Source organism: Zingiber officinale, chromosome 4B (genome assembly GCF_018446385.1).
Source record: "Zingiber officinale cultivar Zhangliang chromosome 4B, Zo_v1.1, whole genome shotgun sequence".
Taxonomy (NCBI): Eukaryota; Viridiplantae; Streptophyta; class Magnoliopsida; order Zingiberales; family Zingiberaceae; genus Zingiber; species Zingiber officinale.
Genome location: NC_055993.1, coordinates 128492357 through 128511412, shown reverse-complemented (window position 1 = coordinate 128511412; position 19056 = coordinate 128492357). Strand labels below are relative to the sequence as shown.

The window sequence follows — 19056 nt, the reverse complement described above, 5'->3', positions numbered from 1 at the left end:
AACTGTCTCGAACAATTGAAGAAGGCACACACAAAGACTACTTTGGTGGTCAAAGACCAGATCCATGATCCTACGAGGAGGAAGTCTGAAGTAACTGAGCTAGCATGCCAACTGTGCCGTGGCCAGGTGAAGGGATGGACGGTGGTGGAACCGGCACGCAAATATCTCAACAAGAAGAGCAGAAGCTGAACTCAAGACGAGTGCTCATTTTCAAGAAACTACAAGGAGCTCCGGAAACATGTGCACTTGTCTCACCCTCACGCAAAGCCCCCAGTTGTGGATCCAGTGACTGACAGTAAATGGAGAAATATAGAGTACCAGCGGTAACGGGCAAATTTGATCAGCACGATAAGGTCTTCCATGCCTAGATCAGTGATACTGGGGGACTATGTGATACAAATGGGCATTGATGATTCAAATTCCAATCTTTCTGATTTACATAATGATTTATTTAGTGTTGCTAGCAGGACAAGGGATCGTCAGAATATCTTTAGCGCATTCCTCCGCCAAGAGGCTAGAAGGAGACTCAAGGAAGGGTATGCTCTTCGTCAATCAAACCTCTAATGGTAAGGAGGAGGAGGAGGAGGTGGTGAAAACCCTTAAGCAGCTGATCAAACTTCTGATGACAATGCAGATGAAAAACAAGCAAGACCATATCGTAGCTTAGTTATTTCTTAAACTGATCTTTTGATCTTCTGTTTCCATGAATACTTGTCGGATGGTGTAGATATCAATGATGTTCATTAAATCTATATTGTTGCATTTATTTCGTCGTACAAATTCTAAATTCTCTGATGCGATTTTGTTCATATTGTGAAACGAGATAAATATGACAGAATTTTGTTGGTTATGAAAAAGAAGAGTTTGTGGATTGCTCATGTTTGCTCGTCGTCTGTCTTATTTGTTCAAGCATTTTAAGATAATTAAATTTGTATCAGATTGTTTTTGGGCAAAAAATAAAAATCTTCCCTTTTTCAAAAATAAAAATAAAATAAAATAAAAGAACTACCTTCAATGATTTTATTCCAAAAAAGCCACTTGACATTTTGTCAAAAAATAAAAAATAATAAAGAAACGCAGAGATGAACGTAATCAGATTTCATATCGGAGTCACACAGACGAGTAATATGTGCAGGCTAATGCAACAAGTATAAATAACTACTATATGCAATGACATTAGCCGAACAACTCAGAGATCAAAACCAAATAATTACCCCTCTTCTCCAAACTCCTCCGTGAATTTCTCATGGATTTCTAGGTCTGCTTTGCTAACTGTCGGTCTCTGCCGCACCAGCACCTTATCGAAATCTGTGCTTGCGATTGGAGGTGGAAGGATCTGTTCGAACACTTGATTTTTTTTTAAAAATTATTTTTCAAAAGAATGACAATTCGACAAAGTTTCAAAAGGCACCTTATCGGCGAGCCCCTTCGCGGCCAGATCCTGCAATGTGGTTGGAACAGCACCGGATTGTCTTGGCCCGCATGGCAACCACATACCTTCACTGGTCTTGTAGAAATGCATAGCCTCTTGAGCTTTTCGAACTGGTTCGAACAGCACGTCCTTAACCTGTTTGATTAAAAGCGCAAAATAAAGCAAAAAATTAGTCATTCCCCACACTATAGCCTCCTTAGATGTTGAAGGTCACTTACACAAACAGCAATATCTGAGCCGGAAAATCCTTCTGTGTGGCGAGCTAAATTCTCGAAATCACGTTCACTCAAGTTATGAGGGGTGTCTCCCAAGTGAACCTGTTATAAGATTGTCTATATTTAGTTACTATGATAGATAACAAGATGTTGAATCAGAGATTAAAGGAACTTCCACCAATCAATACCTTAAACATGTGCTGCCTGGCTTTCTGATCGGGAAGAGGAATATAAATTCGCTTATCAAAACGCCGTCGGATTGCCTACGCTTGCAATTATAGTCAATAAAAGGTTATAGGGGTTAGGAACTTTCAAAAGGAAAGCACGAACAAGAAACTACGAATATTTTTATTCTTTCTACACCAATAACCTGATCCAGTGCATATGGCGTGTTTGTGGCAGCAAGAACAAGAACTTTCTGATCATTGTTTCCTACACCCTGCAAAGTTCAAATCATTCAATGCAGAAGTCACAAAGGTAAGTTACACAATCAATTGGTCTTCTAGTGCCAAAAAAAACTAGTTTTATGCAACTACAGCTGAAAATGGCATGTGAGCCACTACCTCTGGACTGGTTCCTCTTGCTAACAAGGCAGTTGAAACACTTCAACTGGACAGTACATAAAATCCTATAAGTTGAGAATCTAATCCCCGAGTTTGTACCCCTTTGATTGGCACAAACTCGGAGTGATTTTTTAACTAATGAAAATAAGATTTGGATATTATAATCCAGTTTCCTTTAAGCTCAATAGAACTAGAGCAGTGGTTTCCCCACCTCACAAGTCGAAAAAGAGAGCTTGAACCCTAGCTACGGATGGGAGATTCTTTATACATACATTTTAACAATCACTTCTCCCTAGAAAAAAAAAACACACGACACCCCCTCCTTTCATCAAAACAAAAGAACCACACAGAACCAGAAAAGATAACCCAATGACCTAATTATTTTGGGTCATACATAAGTTAGTATAACATAAAGCTCACAAAAAAAATAATTTAAAAAAAAAAATGTACACATCCTATTGTCAAAAATTACCTGCATTTGCACAAGAAGTTCTGTCTTAATTCTTCTTGATGCTTCACTTTCATTGCCCTCTCCACGTTGGCCACACAGAGAATCAATTTCATCAATAAAGATTATTGAAGGTGCATTTTCACGAGCCATTTGGAAGAGGTTGGAAACTAGTTTTTCACTTTCACCCATCCACTTTGATACTAGGTCTGAAGAAGATATACTGCAATTATTTCATCAAATTCAAACCTCCTTGTATCATTCATGTACTTGTTTTCTCAGTAAGTTTATGAGCATTCACCCCAAAAGGAACAGAGAGTAGGAAAATAAACCAACAGCGATAATTGCAATACTAAAGTCTATATGTTCTTAAAAGCTATGTTCCTGAGCTATTTTTTTGACAACTACATATTTGAAGCTTATTCTAGTAACAAAGTATAGATAAACAAGTGTGGTGTTATCACAAGTGTCATGCCTTAATTAATATTACTTGACGGCATATATTTTGTAATCCTTAATCTTTAATGTGACCTCAATCTCACATATTTTATACAATTTTTTATTTTTCATGATTGCTAACCGACCATTAGCCTTCCATATTTATTCACTACACAATTCTTCCTATCCCAATAATTTTAAAATAATTCACCACCAGCCATTTTTGTATCTATCTGCGATTTATCTATCATGTTTGTATTCATTCTTAATATAATGCTATAAATCATTTCTGCATGTCACGTAAAGCATAGTGAACTTGAGGAAAAACATTTTATTTTGGTAAAAATAGCTTTCCAAATATTTGGTTGGAAATACAATTGAAATTGTGGAGAAAAAAATTATGCCCACACTTTGTTAACATTACTTTGCTTTTAGCATGGAGAGTATTTTCTTATTGATTTAAATTTTTATAACTAATAATTTAAGTTGATGAAAAAAATGTTAACCTACGCTGACTGACTTTAGAAGTAATATAAACATCATTTGATGTAATTTTTTTTCATCGCACCAATAACTCAGTATATTTGTTCTTTAGTATTGATAATTTCAGTTTTTATGTGCAAATTGTCAATCAATATTTTAGTAATCTTTTCACTATTCAGTGCACAAAGTGTGGGGTTTTTTTGTTTAAAATCAATGTTATCTTCAAATATATCTTGATTGGTAAAACAGGATTACTTTCCAAGGATTACTTCGACTCACTAATCACTTGTTTCCAGTGTAGCTAACAGTCATTTTGCTTCTTTCTTGAAAATACAAACATTAATTCCTAGACACTTAGGCTATGAACAATGCACCACCAAAAATTAACACGAAGGTTGCAGAAGAAGAAGCAAAAAGAACTTCAGCCAGTTTTGCCCCATGAGGTTCTAACAAACTGTTGATTAAAACATCTTCATATAACACAAATAATATGGTCATCTTGGAATATTCTACAACAATTATTAAATAAATTAATCGACATCCAAAAGCAATAGCCAAAGAGATCAAAGAATGGTATAAGGAGCATCAAACATATTAAAAACCATCTGCAGGAGGATATTCCCATGAAACTTTCAAGGCTATATGTTGCTGGTTGTGCAGAAAGTGAAAAAAGCCAATCAATATACCCATGGATAATCCAATCTTGGAGGCCCGAAAGACTTCATTATCAATTAGAAAAGCCTAAGCTCAATTTTTCCTATTTAGTTACTATCCATATTGAGGACATAGTGGTACTCTCAACCAGTTCATGGAATCAACCAACTTAAATCAAGGAGGAAAGATAACAAATTGATGAGGCAGATAGAAATCTTAACTTTAACATTAATGGACTACAGAACAAGTTTCAATACTTGGTGTGAAAAATAGATTCATGGGACACTCCAAAGTCCAAATCACTAAAACATGGGACGAGGTTAATAACAAATAGATTCTAGCAAGGTTTTTTTTGTAGTTAGCATGAGTGAAATGCACTTGATGAGGATGACGAGCCTTTGGATGAGGAGAAATTTTGATACTTGGGTTGGCATCAAAATGAGCTGACAGTGGTATTTAGAATACAGAATCATAATATAGCCAACAAGAACCAAAAACACATAATATCTCCAAACAGTGATCGCCTGAATTGGCAAAACACTGCCAGCAACCATACTATTAAGCAACATTCACTTCACCCAGATGATGAAAAACCAAATAGTAAACATAAGTCCAAATAAACAAATTTTAGAAGTTGAAAAACAAATTCTAGAAGATTGGTAATAAACTAAAATTTGTTTAATACAAAAAGTTCATACCATAGAATAGATTTGCAATGAGAGACAACATACATACACACACACACACACACCCAAAAAAAACTACCTCTAAAGAACGATCAGGAAATGTATGATAAGGCTTGATATGATTAAGAGTAAAAAATATAATTATAAGTTTGATCAACAGATTTGTGGATTGAAAATTAACCTAAAGAAGGTTGATTCTGCCTCTGTAGCAATGGCCTTTGCCAAATATGACTTTCCAGTTCCAGGTGGACCATATAAAAGAAATGCCCTCCATGGCCTTCGCTTGCCTACAGTTCACAAAAGATAATTTACTTTTGGACAGATCTATAGTTTAAAATGATAAAGAATGGCTTCTACTAACCCAGCACATATGAAAAAGAGAAGTTCATATTTGTGTATGTAAAAAAATTCTAATAACTTGAAATAACCCAACAACAAGAAGGAACCAAAATAGCCAAGTACACTGGAAAGTAAATCATTCTTACATATCCAAGGGATCCTTTGTTGAGTTTGCTATATTGGTCATGAAATAATACCAGATAATTCTTCTATAGGAGCTATGTATTTTAGAATGGCGGGCCCTCGTCCTGAATTCACTGATTGAACATATCAAGTATTTAAACTTCACATAAAGAAAAACACCCAAAATTCTAGGTTTAAGGATTATAAGCTTGTGAGTTTTAACAAGCCTATCATGCACTTAAAAATTATCAAATATATCGTATACTATTTATGGTAGTAATAAATCTATCCTCCATTAACTTTCCTTCCATTTCCTGTTAAGTGGATGACATGTGAAAATACCAATTCAACAATTTAAGCCATATTGCCACTTAAATAATATATCTCTACATATACCAAAATTTAACAACAATAATATAAAAGGTGAATTATTTCACAATAATGGATGGCAATAGGTACTACATCAGTGACATGCAAATTGATGTCTCACAGCTGAATGGCACAGCAATTTAGGCATTCAACACCAGTAATAAATTCAACATCTCAAAACAACTAATTCAACATTTCATAAATAATATGTCTAAAGTGAAAGTCAAGCTTCAATAAGATGTGCCCAATAAAATCATAATGATCCAAGTAAGCAATCCCAAACTCATCCTATACCTGTGACGAATATCCACCATTTTACCAAATGCATTCCATATCTAATGAGTACTCAACTAAGTCGAGGCTTTGGTTGATGAACTAGGATTTTGACATGTCATCCACTTAACAGGGAATGAATGGAAAATTAATGAAGAATAAATTTTAACTTAATTTAGATATAAGATAGATTAGATAATTTTTTAAAACTTGAATGAACATGATAGATTTAGTAATTATCGCTAATAAGTAATGGTTCAATAAGGTCTTCAATTTTTCATATTATGTTGTTAACAAAAGTTGCATGGATAATTCACATCTTCCATAATTACTAGTTTCAAGCATATGGCCTTACAGGTTTAGAGTTTGAAATATAAAAGTGAACCAACTATCTGGATCTTTCCGCATCACTCAATTTTCTAGTGCAAAATCCCTAGATAATAGAAGGAATCCTGCAACTCTGCTTTTATATATATATATATATATATATATATACACACACACCATTCATTGCCCCATTGATCCTGACTAACTTGCATTACCTCACGGCAACTGTATATCTGGATAGTGGTGTCTCCCTATCAGGACAAGGAGACAAGAAGCAATGATGTGGAAATTTCAGTTCTGTACAGATTATAGCCCTCACAATGAATTTCAATCATAGAACATATCAAGGAGAGAAAATGCAATGATGCGCAAGTTTCAGTTGCCTTTTTGATGAACTAATCTTCCAAACATAGAACACATTATTTTCCAAGAAAGTACCATTCTTTTCCTCCCTTTCTCTTTAATCATCTCCTAAAACTTAAGCCAAATGAGTTCTTCAACCACCCCTACTAAACATTTTGGTCTCTTTTTTACTCTTTAATTCTCTCAATTAAACCCATAAAGAATTATATATTTATGCCTTCCTATACTCTCTTCACATTCTGGATCAAGAGAGACATTAAAACCTACATTCGTAGCCATTGTAGTTCTTAATTCAGAGGATTTTCTCAGAAAATTCAATCATGTTTCAAAGTGTTGGACTAATTCAATTTCGTTTTTTTTTTAATAATTAGATGTAGGTAATATCTTCGAGCCAGCTAGACAGTGCAGCTTGGATACTGCATTAACAAAAGAACCTAGCGAAGTCGGGAAAAAGCCGAACATGTCAAAATTGTTATTTGAAGACCAATTCACGTATTTGGATTTCAATGCGAATTGTTGGGGCACTCTAACCAAAAAAGAAATGATCAAGTTAGAATTCAATGAACAAAAGGTCGTCTAATGAAGTTTTTGATAGAGAAAAACCAGTGAAGAACTGAGGAAACTTGACGGGTAGGATCACGGCCTCCTGCAAGGCCTGCTTGGCACTCTCTAGCCCCGCAACATCATTCCACTTAACGTTAGGCTTCTCCGTGATGATTGCGGAAGTAAGCCCCGCCCGGAGCTTAGCCTGATCGGGATCCTCTCCGCCACCGTCTCCATCCTTGGGCTTCGTCTTGGGCCTCGTGGCAACGGCCGCGTCCCCGTTGGCAGCGGGACCTGAGCTGCCACCGTCATCGATCACGGCGCGGATCTCCTCCGCGCGGCGGAGGTATTCAGTGAACTTCTGGGTGATCGCCTCCTTGATCTTCGGGTTCTTCTCGTACTTGAGGTGGGTGCGGAAGTACTCGAGGGCGTTCATGTAAAGGGGGAAAGCCTTGACGTAGTTCCCGGCATTGTCCTCCTGCACCGCCTGCTTCACGTACTCGATCGCCTGCTCCTTGAAATTGCTATACATCGCAATCCCAAACCAGATCGGAAAACACGCGAGGAGAAGGGATTCGAAGAACCCAAGAGCTGCTGGATTCCAAAATCCCTCAGGCGATTGGCCGATCACCAGCGAAATCAGTCGATTCGAGATGGAATTCGAAAGGAAACCGAGGAAGGAGGGGATCGAGGATCACTGATCGATCCCCGGAGCCCTCGACGACGACTTGGGGAACACGCATCCGATTTCTCGAGGAAAGAAACGGAGGAGAGACCGAGTCGTGGCTGGCTGCGGATCGGATCAGAAATCGTTTTTCGTTCGTTTGTTTTTAACGTTTTATCAAGATTTTTGCTTTTTTTTAATAAATGTCCCTTTAATTACTATAATCGTTTCATTTTTGCTTTTTCTGCTATTATCATTTTATTTATATAAATATCAGTAATTTACCTTTTATTACTTGTGATTTGGTGAATAATAATGCTCCTAAAAATATAAATTAAAGAGTGAAAAATACAATATTATCAGTAAAAGTAAAATTATAGAATATTTTAACAATATTAAGTAAAAAATAAAAATAATAAAAGAAATTTTTAAATATCTATTTTTAAATTTGAATAAATCCTTTTTCTTTAGTCAACTTAAACATGTTTTTCTTGCTTGCCTCTAAAGGGCTTTAATTCACATTGAATTGTATTTGTTCGTTAGGAGTGAAGGACTCTAGAAACAATAGGAGTTCGCATAAAACGAGCTTGATAGGTCGCAAGAAATGAGCTGGACCTTGATAGGAGTTCGCTAGCTTAATGCCTTGACCTCGTCAATGACGAAGTCAGGATCTTTAACTACCCTGGACTATCAAGTATAACTACCCTGGACTAAACTTGATAGGAGTTCGCTAGCTGAATGCCTTGACCTTGTCCATGAGGTAGCCAGAATAATCGAGTTCAGATCTTCTGTCTCCATTTTCTTCTGTCCTCGTGTACAATTATCAATCAGACGGATCAGATTAAATCTCAAAGATGTCTTGCACATCACGAAGATACTGCACATATTTTAAAGATGTCATAATGTCTTGAGATTTAATCTGATCCATCAAATCGACAATGGGACACGGAGACAGAGGAAAACGGGGACAGAGGATCTGAACTAAGAATAACCCTGGACTAAACTTACGGCGGCATCTGTGACTGAGAAAAAGATTGCAAGATCTATCGATTTATGATACCAGGTATCTAGTTGTTGGGTAGGATCATCAACTGCCCTAGGCTAAACTTGCTGCAGAGATTGTAACTAAGAAAAAGATTGCAAAATCTATGGGCTTAAGATATTAGGTATCTAATTGCTGGGCTAGCACTTGCTACGCCCTTAGACCTCATGACACTAGGAAGCATTCGGCTAACGACTTCCCACTTGGGAGCATTCGGTTAATAACTTTCCCACTACGGCTAGGAAAGCACCCGAATTACTTGAACCTTGCGGCACTCAGCGCTTGAGTACCAATCTTCCTATTTGGGAACACCGCTTGGATAATTCAACAGATCAACTTAACCAACTAAGATAGCAGTTTAAAATTATCATCTCGATAGATATCTGATTTTGATTGTAATTTCCGTAATATCTCTAAGATTGTGGAATATTATTTAACAGAATTCATCATCTACCGCGAAGCTCAAGCTCCAACTCACATGGACCGGAAAGCCCTTGTCTCTCAAGACAAGTAAACAAGATTTTTCATCAAGAACTGGCAAATTAATACAATCACCAAGTATTGACAAGTTTATTCTAATAATACAGTGTATTAACATGCCAGTTTTGCACTAATGACAAGGCCATGAAGTACCAGTAAGCAATGAGACTGCCTAATAAAGTTCTTAAGTTCATACCTTCCTCCAGATCCTCTACAAGCCAAATGACAGTGATCATGGTGCTCCGGAGGCGCTGCCATCTCCGGGAGTAGCCGCTACTTCGGGAACTAGAGACGCAGAACCAACCCCCTGATGTTGCCGGAGCAACACCGGCTGGGAAGTGGCCTGAGAGTAGTGCATCTGCTGATAAGGATAGTTGGCCATTGTTGCAGGGGGCTGAGACAGGTGTGGATGCTGCATAACATGAAACCCTGCTCCTCCGTAAGGATGGGGGCTTTGATTGGCTGCGACATGGATCAATTGAGGTTGCGATGAAGAAGGCGCAGCTGATAATGTCGCCGAAGATGGTGAAGAACTTGGATCATTCAAGTCGGGCTGAACTGGTGCCCAATTGTAAGGTGAGGTATGATGGACAGGCACATAGAACACCGGAATTGGGTGGTTGAGTGGGCGAGCTTGCGGCATTTGCTGCAGCGAATGACCGGCGATCGGGTAATAGGAAGGCACGGGGAGAACAGAACCAGGTGCTGGCTGGTGTAGATAATGGGGATTGGCCGGTATGAACTGTAGCTGCTGTTGATGGAGATGGAGATTAGATTGTTGCTCCGGTTGAATCGCAGGTATTACATAAACTACTTGGTCAGAAGGTATCTTTGGATCGGAGTTTTGCATCGAGTGGATGGATCTAAACGAAGGGATCAAGATAATTTCACAATGATTTGGTAAAATTCAATAGTTGGAAGGGGGAAAAAATCATACCTTGATGCTGGATCAGAGGTGATGGTGTTGCTTTGAGTAGCGTTTGGAGGCTGCTTTGGATTTCGGAATCCGCCGAGATCGGAGTTGTTGCCGTCGGAGGTCCTCATGAGAGATGAAGAAATGGCGACCGGGAGAGGATCAAGACGGCGATCGGCGATGTGGTCGATTGTGGGAATGGGGATGGGTGGGAGATTGGAGAGAGATGGAGCGGAGGAGGTGGATCCGAAGGAAGAAGCCTTATCGAGCATTGGTGAATTGGGGACGGATTGGCTCTCCTGGCCATGGCGTCTGATCTTGCCGAAGGAGTCGGGACGGGGGAGGACGGGCCGCTCAGGTTCCAGCTGTCGGCCGTCGCGGTCGCCGTCGCTGCGGCGGAGCGAGTTGATGGAGGAATCCTCATCGTCTAGGGCAAGGAGTCGGGGGATGTCATCCACGCCCAGGCCGCCCGTCGCGTTGTTGAGGGAGTCGACGAACCAAGTCTCCGACTTGGATCCATCGATTGGCGGCCCGATGGGCGCCGAATCCGGCTTCGACGGGAAAAGAAACACACGAAGGCGGGCGGAGCGCGTCGAGCCACCTCCGCTGGAAGAAGAAGCCGGGGAGGCGGAGATGCGATCGAGCTCGTCGATCATGTTCTCGAGATCCTCATCAGTCGAGACGGAGATCAGCGAATCGAGGTCCTCGTTGGGGAGCTGGTACTTGAGAGCGAAGGTTGCGCCGCCGACGAGGTCGCGGGAGAGCTTGGCGGAGAGGTGGGCAAGGGAGGCGTAGCGGTCGATGGAGACCATGCGAGTCTCGCCGCCGATGTAGCAGAGAGATTTGTCGGCGAGGCGGGGGAGGATTTGACCGCCGTAGCTGCACATGACGCGGAAGCGCGCAGAGGTGGCGGGATCGTCCCACGAGTCGCCGGCGCGAGAGCGGGGAGAGGATTCGACCGAATGGTATCCGGCGACGGAGGCACCCGCCGCCACCGATTCCATGGAGGGATTTGCTGCCGCGGCTATGGAATCAAATTCGGGGATTTGAAGAAGAAAGAAAGAACATACAAAAGGCCTTTTAAAAAAAAAAAAAAAAAAAAAAAAAGGTAAATTTATTTGTAAGTATTCCTAGTTCTATTCTGATTATGATATTAATTAATTAATTAATTATTCTCTTCATTTGTAAGTTAATCGGATCGGTTCGAAATCACCGTTCGAAACCATCGATGGTTTAGAATCATCAGGTCGATGGTTCCTAATAGGTCAATCTAATTTTAACCGTTCGTAACGATTTATGATTTCGAATCATTAGTTTACGATTTAGAGCCATCAATTCACGATTGGTATACGATTCATCATAATTTAAAAATATTATATTATTTATATATATAATTATAATTTAGTAAATGAATATGTATTTTTTAAATTATTAAAAATAATAATATAATAAAAATAATATTAGTTAATTATTAAAAAATTAACTAATCTATAAAAATATTATAATCAGTCTCACTATCAACAAATTAACTTTTAATATATATATTATATATTACGGACCATCTACCTCACCTTAAGAGGCCTCCAATACATTAAAGGCACCTTCATTATTTTATTTTTTTTTATCATGTTGAGGTGTCTGACTAAATCTGACGTCTCAATTTATTTTTTTATTTTTTAATATTTTTTAAAATTTTAAATTCTATATATATATACCTATTTTTTTATTTTATAATTTTTTAGTTTAAACACTATGGCGCCCCATAAATCTAGAAGTAAAATATATTTGACTTAACTCTAATCCCAAAAAAATTTTAAAAAAATATTAGGCACTTTAAATATATACCCATAAGCACCTAAAATATTTTTAATTTTAATTTTTTTTTAACTTAAACACTATAACTCAAATTCTGAATCCTAAAAACATAAATCTAATTGGGAAAGGTGCTTACATTGCATTGGAGACATCTGGATTTGATGCAAGCGCCTTAACACTGTAGAAAAAAAAAAATTGAGGAAGATGTTTCCAATGTATTGAAAACACCTTGTGTCATGTCCAGATGAGTTTGCAGCGGAAGATCCACAACGGAACAAATTCATATGTATATATGTGATTTCATTATTCAATAGAAATTAAAAATAAATAAAAATAAAAACAAAAACACAACCACCGGTTGAACGGTTAATTTGTACCGAAACCAGGTCAACGGATACCCAATCCGTTAAATCGATTACGGGCCCGTTCGGACCCAACCCGAGATAGGGTCTACTTCAACTAACATCAATGTCAATGGGCCATAGTGGCTCGATCACAGCGATTGCTAGTGGCAATCTGAAGACCAAGACGGAGACCGAGAAAGAGATGCATAGTAGCACGGTTAAGTAGTTGTTGCTCATCGCAAGGGGAAAATGAACAAGTTGCAAAGGTCATCATACGTGAGAGTTATTGTTATACAAGTAACTTCATACACATAAACAACGCATCTAATCTCCTTCCTTGTCACAAGTTATTGTTATCTTTCCTTGTGAAATTGGACAACCGAGAAAGCCAACCTAATCTCTCGTCATCGACCGGTTTTATTACTCCCCAAAAATTGACTTGAGAGAGAACTCTCAAGTCTTCTCCTCGGTGCTCTCATCTCCCCTAGTATTGATAAGCATGATTTAAACTCTGTTTGGTGTAACTCGCTTGTGTCACAATGTCCCTTTTGATATTAAAGTGCGATTAGAAAGGGACCTTGATATTTTGATTTGGATTAGATGGGGCCTCTTGGTTTTTGACCTACTATCAAAACACGAGAGAGAATTGAATTTTATTGAGTTAGTATTAAATTTTAAACGAGTTAATAAATATGTAAATGCATTTATTTATTAATTGTTCATAGAAGTTTTTTTTGTAAACAACTTGTATCAAAGTTATTTACGACCATCTTATTTTTTATAACCCTAACCACTAATTGACTTAATCAAGCCTTTTTATCACGAGGATTGAGAAATTGACCTTCTTATTAGCATTTTATTTATTTGTATAATTATTTTTTTCATTACGTGTATATTTGACACAATCAATTGAACAAACACGAGCACAGTCAACTAATTGACTGAATCAGGCTATCCCCTCTCCCTCTTAAGTCTTAACAACATCACAGAACAAAAGAAAATTGAGCAAAATTTTTTTAAAAGACACCTTTTGTTCTTTCTTTCTTTATTTATTATTAAAATAACATGGCATCTCATCTGAATCTATTTTTATTTTTAAAATATATTAATTTTTGCTCTTTTTATAGCAATTACGATATCAATATTTGCTACAACTACAAATTAAGTTATAACAATTACAATCTCGTAGCTATTACAACTACGATCTTATATTGTTACAACTATAATTATATAATAATTATGAGTCATAACTATTGCAATATAATATTGATCAGAGATGAATTAATTATATTATAATAAGTATTTATAACTCCTCAAATTCCTAGTTAATTAACAATAAATTGTAAGCTAACTTCGTAATTTACCTTTCAGACTGTAAAAGATATTTAGGATGAACATAATTATTATTTTTTACTATAATATAATATAATATTAATACCAATATTGATCAAATATAAACTATCTATGTTATAACAACTATGACTCATAATTATTATAAATATAATATTGATCAAAGATAAAATATTAACCACATCAATATTTTTAAAAATAAAATTGGATTGAGGTGTGATAAGGCATTATTTTAATTGGACCGTATTTTATCACAATATAAAAGTTCTTTCACTCAGGAGCGTTGCTAAACAATGGAACCACTATATATATGATCTCTCTAGTACCAAAGGTGGATCATGCATCAGGAGTTGCAAATTATCGCCCTATCATGTGTTGTAATGCTTTGTACAAGGTACTAGTTAGCCGGTTAGCTATGATTTTGGGATACTTGTTGGACCCGACACAAGCAGCATTCGTGCAAGGACGTTCTATAGGAGATGACATCAACCTAATCCAAGAACTACTAAGGAAGTATGCCAGTAAAATAATCTTAGCAAGGTGTATGATTAAGATGGATTTGAAGAATGCCTTTAACATGATTGATTGGGATTTCTTAGTTTGGCGGTCGTTGATTTTGATTTTCCTCAATAGTACTGAGGATAGATTAAAGAATGTCTCAAGACGGTCTCTTATTCTATATTGCTGAATGGTGGCCTCTATAGATTTTTTAATGGACAACGTGTCTTGAGGCAAGGTGACCCCCTATCACCCATGTTGTTCGATTTATGCATTGAGGTACTATCAAGAAGAATACATGATGCTTCCTTGTGTTGGTTGCTACTCGGAAAACCTAATGGTTCCACTGTACAAAAATTTTTGTACAAAGGTCTGAACCTTTCCTAGCTACAATGTGTTCTTTTAAATTAAATTTGGATCGCCTGCGGAACTTAACACGTTTGATCCAAAGTTTAATTTACTTGTTCTTTTAGGTTTAGACTTGGATCTCCTGCGGAACTTAACACGTTCGATCCAAATCACCTAGGTTATTAATTTCATTAAATATTAATTTCCAGAATTGGCTTCCAGGACTGCATGGCGAGGCACATGACCTTCTTAGATATGGGAACAACCACCACTGTCTAGGCAAAGCCTTTTAAGGAAAGCTAATATTTAATTTCCTTAAATAACTTTAGGTCAACCGAAAAGAACAATCAAATCACAAGGAAAAGAAAAACAGAAGAACACAACATCGAAAATAAATTCGAAATACTAGAATCGCATGCCTCTTGTATTTGGTATTTTTACATGAAGATAGAACTAGTATGATGCGGAAATTAAATACTAGTATACCTTTCCTTTTTCAAGCAAAAACCTCTAGGTCTTCTACCGTATTCCTCTTCTAACCTCGGACGTTGTGTGGACAATGACCTTCCGAGATGAGAACCACCAAGCACCTTCTTCTTCCTTGCAAGTTTCGGCCATCAAAAACTTCTCCTAGGATGAAGAGGTTCGGCCACCACCACCATGCTCCAAGGGATGCTAGAAACAAAGTTTTCTTTCTCTCCTTCATCTTCTTCTTCTCTAAACTTGATCCGGCCACCATATGAATCTCCACAAGAAGGATGAGGTTCGGCCATCAAAGAGAAGAGAGGAGGAGAGGATGGCCGACCACACCAAGGAAGAAAAAGAGGGAGAAAAATATAATAGAGTTCTTCTCATGAAGGCACCTCTACCTCCTCTTTTATAATCCTTGGTCTTGGCAAATAAGGAAATTTTAATAAAAACTTCCTTAATTCCTTTGCCATGAAAAATAAATTTAATTGATATAAAATCAATTTCTCTTTTATTAATCAACATGGCCGGCCACAATAATCTAAGCAAAGGAAATTTAATTCAATCAAGAATTAAAACCTTCCTAATTTGTTTCCGAAAATTTATAAAAATTTCTCCAATAATTTTATACCTTCATGATTGGTTTATAAAAAGGAAATTTAATAAATTAAAATCTTTCTTTTAAACATGTGGATAAAAAGAAAGTTATCTCTAAAAATTAAAATCTCTTTTAATTTACAAATAAGGAAAGATATCAAATCTTTTCTTAATAGAAACTTATAAAAGAAAATATTTAATTTTTAAACTCTCTTTTAAATCATGAACATGGTTAAAAAGGAAAGTTTTCTTAAAATTTAAAACCCACCTTTTAATCAACAAATAAGGAAAGATTTCAAATTTTAAACTCTCTTTTAAACATGTAGATGATTTACAAATAAGAAAATTTTTTACCAAAAATTAAAACCATCCTTTTAATCTACAAATAAGGAAAGAGATTAATCTCTTCTCTTAATCTTTTGTACAAAGCTATAAAAGAAAATTTTTAATTTTAAACTCTCTTTTAAAACCATGATATCCACATAAGAAATAATTTTAATAAAAATCCTTTTTAATATTCTAGTGGCCGGCCACCTAAGCTTGGGACCCAAGCTTTGGCCGGCCACCAACTTGGCTCATCCACTTGGTCTTGGCCGGCCCTAGCTTGGGTTCCAAGCTAGCTTGGTCGGCCCCATTGGATGGGTAAGAAGGTGGGTATGTGGTAGGTATAAATCTCTATATACAAGATGCTACAATAGGGACCGAGAGGAGGAATTGGTTTTGGTCTCCCGATAAAATTAAGCATCTCGTGTTCGCCCCGAACACACAACTTAATTTTATCAATAATAATTCATTCCACTAGAGAACTATTATTGAACTATCGCACCAATCCCAAATTACATTTTGGGCTCCTTCTTATTATGAGTGTGTTAGTCTCCCTGTGTTTAAGATGTCGAATGTCCACTAATTAAGTGAGTTACTGACAACTCATTTAATTAATATCTTAGTCCAAGAGTAGTACCACTCAACCTTATCGTCATGTCGGACTAAGTTCACCTGCAGGGTTTAACATGACAATCCTTATGAGCTCCTCTTGGGGGCATTCTCAACCTAGATTACTAGGACACAGTTTCCTTCTATAATCAACAACACACACTATGAGTGATATCATTTCCCAACTTATCGGGCTTATTGGTTTATCGAACTAAATCTCACCTATTGATAAATTAAAGAAATAAATATCAAATATATGTGCTTGTTATTATATTAGGATTAAGAGCACACACTTCCATAATAACTGAGGTTTTTGTTCCTTTATAAAGTCAGTATAAAAGAAATGACCTCTAATGGTCCTACTCAATACACTCTAAGTGTACTAGTGTAATTATATAGTTAAGATAAACTAATACCTAATTACACTACGACCTTCCAATGGTTTGTTCCTTTCCATCTTGGTCATGAGCTACTGTTTATAATTTATAAGGTACTGATAACATGATCCTCTGTGTGTGACACTACACACCATGTTATCTACAATATAAATTAATTGAACAACTACATTTATCATAAATGTAGACATTTGACCAATGTGATTCTTATTCCTAGGTAAATATTTATACCAAAAACTAGGCTTTTAGTATACATCCTAACACCTTGCTGTTGGATCGAAAAAGAATTTTGATATCTCCACAATGACATGATATTGTCCACTTTGGGCCTAAGCCCTCATGGTTTTGCTCTTGGGCTCTACCCAAAAGGCCTCATGCCAATGGAGATATATTTTCTCTTATAAACCCATGATCTTTCCCATGTGTTTCCAATATGGGACTATGTTTGCAACATTGCAACCCCAACAATCCCCCCTCAAACAAAGGACCATGGGCTTCCCACGTCCGATCCTCGACCCACCAGGTCTTCCTGCCCCTCGGTCTACCCGACCTACTAGGACTTCCTTGCCTAGCCGTAACTAGGACTTCCTGCCCCTCGGTCCACCCGACCTACTAGGACTTCCTGCCTGTGTCTGGTCCTCTTGATCCGAACATAGGAGCCCCCACTTTTTTTGTTCGAGGTCAATATTGTACTCACATGGTTCAATCAGACCATAGCTCTTGTGGTCCTCTTGTGGTTTATTTTCTCTTATAAACCCATGATCTTTCCCATGTGTTTCCAATATGGGACTATGTTTGCAACATTGCAACCCCAACACTTGCTACCCTCTTTTCACTTCCACCCTATGTGCACAGAGATTGGTATCACCCACCTTATTTATGTCAACGACTTGATGTTATTCGTACGAGCAGATGAAACCTCTACCAAGGTGTTGACAGACTGTTTGGAACAATTTGGGAATAAGGCGAGCTTTAGGACTAATCCATTGAAATCCCACGTGTATATGATATGCATTGATGATAGAATGAAGAGTCTGACTACTCAACATTATGAGGTTCCAAGAAAGCACGTTTCTATTATGGTATTTGGGTATTCCACTTCCGGTGAAAAGGTTGTGAATTGTAAATTATGGGCTCTTAATTGATAATATCATAAGGAAGATAAAGGCTTGACCAAAACATACTCTATCTATACAAGGCATTTGGAGTTGATTAGATCAATTCTCCAAGGAGTGTTGTTCTATTGGCTCTTCTCATACCCCATCCTTGGTGGTCTTATTGAGAAGATCAAAAGTCTATGTTGAATGTTTGTGTAGTCCTCCAAGCACCCTCTGATATCATAGCTCACTATTTGCCTTCCTAAACAAGATAGTGGCTATGGACTTCGTGATTTCCACGCATGGAACAATGCATTACTAAGCAAGACACTATGGGATATCCAATCCAAAACTGATTCACTATGGGTAAGATGAGTATAGCACTATATCAAGGGTATGGATCTTTGGCAATGGAAGGTCAAGGCATCATACTCTTCCCTTATTAAACAACTCGTAGACATACGTGATAAAATCTTACAGGGCTTTCATGTACAAGGAGCGGCCAACATGAAGTTGATTGGGTGTTCGCGACGAAGAAAAATGGGATTGTAAATGCCTATGAATTATTCAAGTCAAGAGGATCAGTGGTGACTTGGGTACAGGTGGTTTGGAGACTAGAGATCTTGCCATAGCACCAATTTATTGTATATAGCTATTAACACATGGGAATCTATATACCACTGACAAAATGACATATGTTTTGGACAAATCTTGTGGGCTTTGTTGTGGGCATGAGGAGATGAACGAACACTTGTTCTTTGAGTGCCCCATCACTCGTGCTCTATAGGACAAGGTGAAGCGATGAATAGAGTTTAGACATGATGTTCATACAGCAGAGGAACTCTTCCAAGTTCTT

The 19056-nt window shown here is 37.4% G+C and overlaps 2 protein-coding genes across 3 annotated transcripts; both read right to left on the bottom strand.

The window, feature by feature from the left end:
- Positions 1–1083: 1083 nt before the first annotated feature.
- On the bottom strand, positions 1084–8062 carry LOC121976649 (protein SUPPRESSOR OF K(+) TRANSPORT GROWTH DEFECT 1-like). 2 transcript variants are annotated; one of them, XM_042528907.1, is made up of 8 exons: positions 7317–8062; positions 5101–5206; positions 2683–2881; positions 2018–2086; positions 1836–1910; positions 1651–1749; positions 1412–1567; positions 1084–1336 (listed from the first exon to the last, which is right to left on the bottom strand). In XM_042528907.1, the coding sequence occupies exons 1-8, from the start codon at positions 7786–7788 to the stop codon at positions 1211–1213; spliced, it is 1302 nt and encodes a 433-aa protein (XP_042384841.1). In that variant the 5' UTR covers positions 7789–8062; the 3' UTR covers positions 1084–1210. The 2 variants fall into 2 exon arrangements, with proteins under 2 accessions (XP_042384841.1, XP_042384842.1); XM_042528908.1 differs by lacking the exons at positions 1084–1336; positions 1412–1567; positions 1651–1749; positions 1836–1910; positions 2018–2086 and having other exon boundaries at positions 2709–2867.
- Positions 8063–9441: 1379 nt separating this feature from the next.
- LOC121976648 lies at positions 9442–11412 on the bottom strand. The gene is made up of 2 exons (XM_042528906.1): positions 10380–11412; positions 9442–10305 (listed from the first exon to the last, which is right to left on the bottom strand). The coding sequence occupies exons 1-2, from the start codon at positions 11357–11359 to the stop codon at positions 9675–9677; spliced, it is 1611 nt and encodes a 536-aa protein (XP_042384840.1). The 5' UTR covers positions 11360–11412; the 3' UTR covers positions 9442–9674.
- Between the last annotated feature and the right edge of the window lie 7644 nt (positions 11413–19056).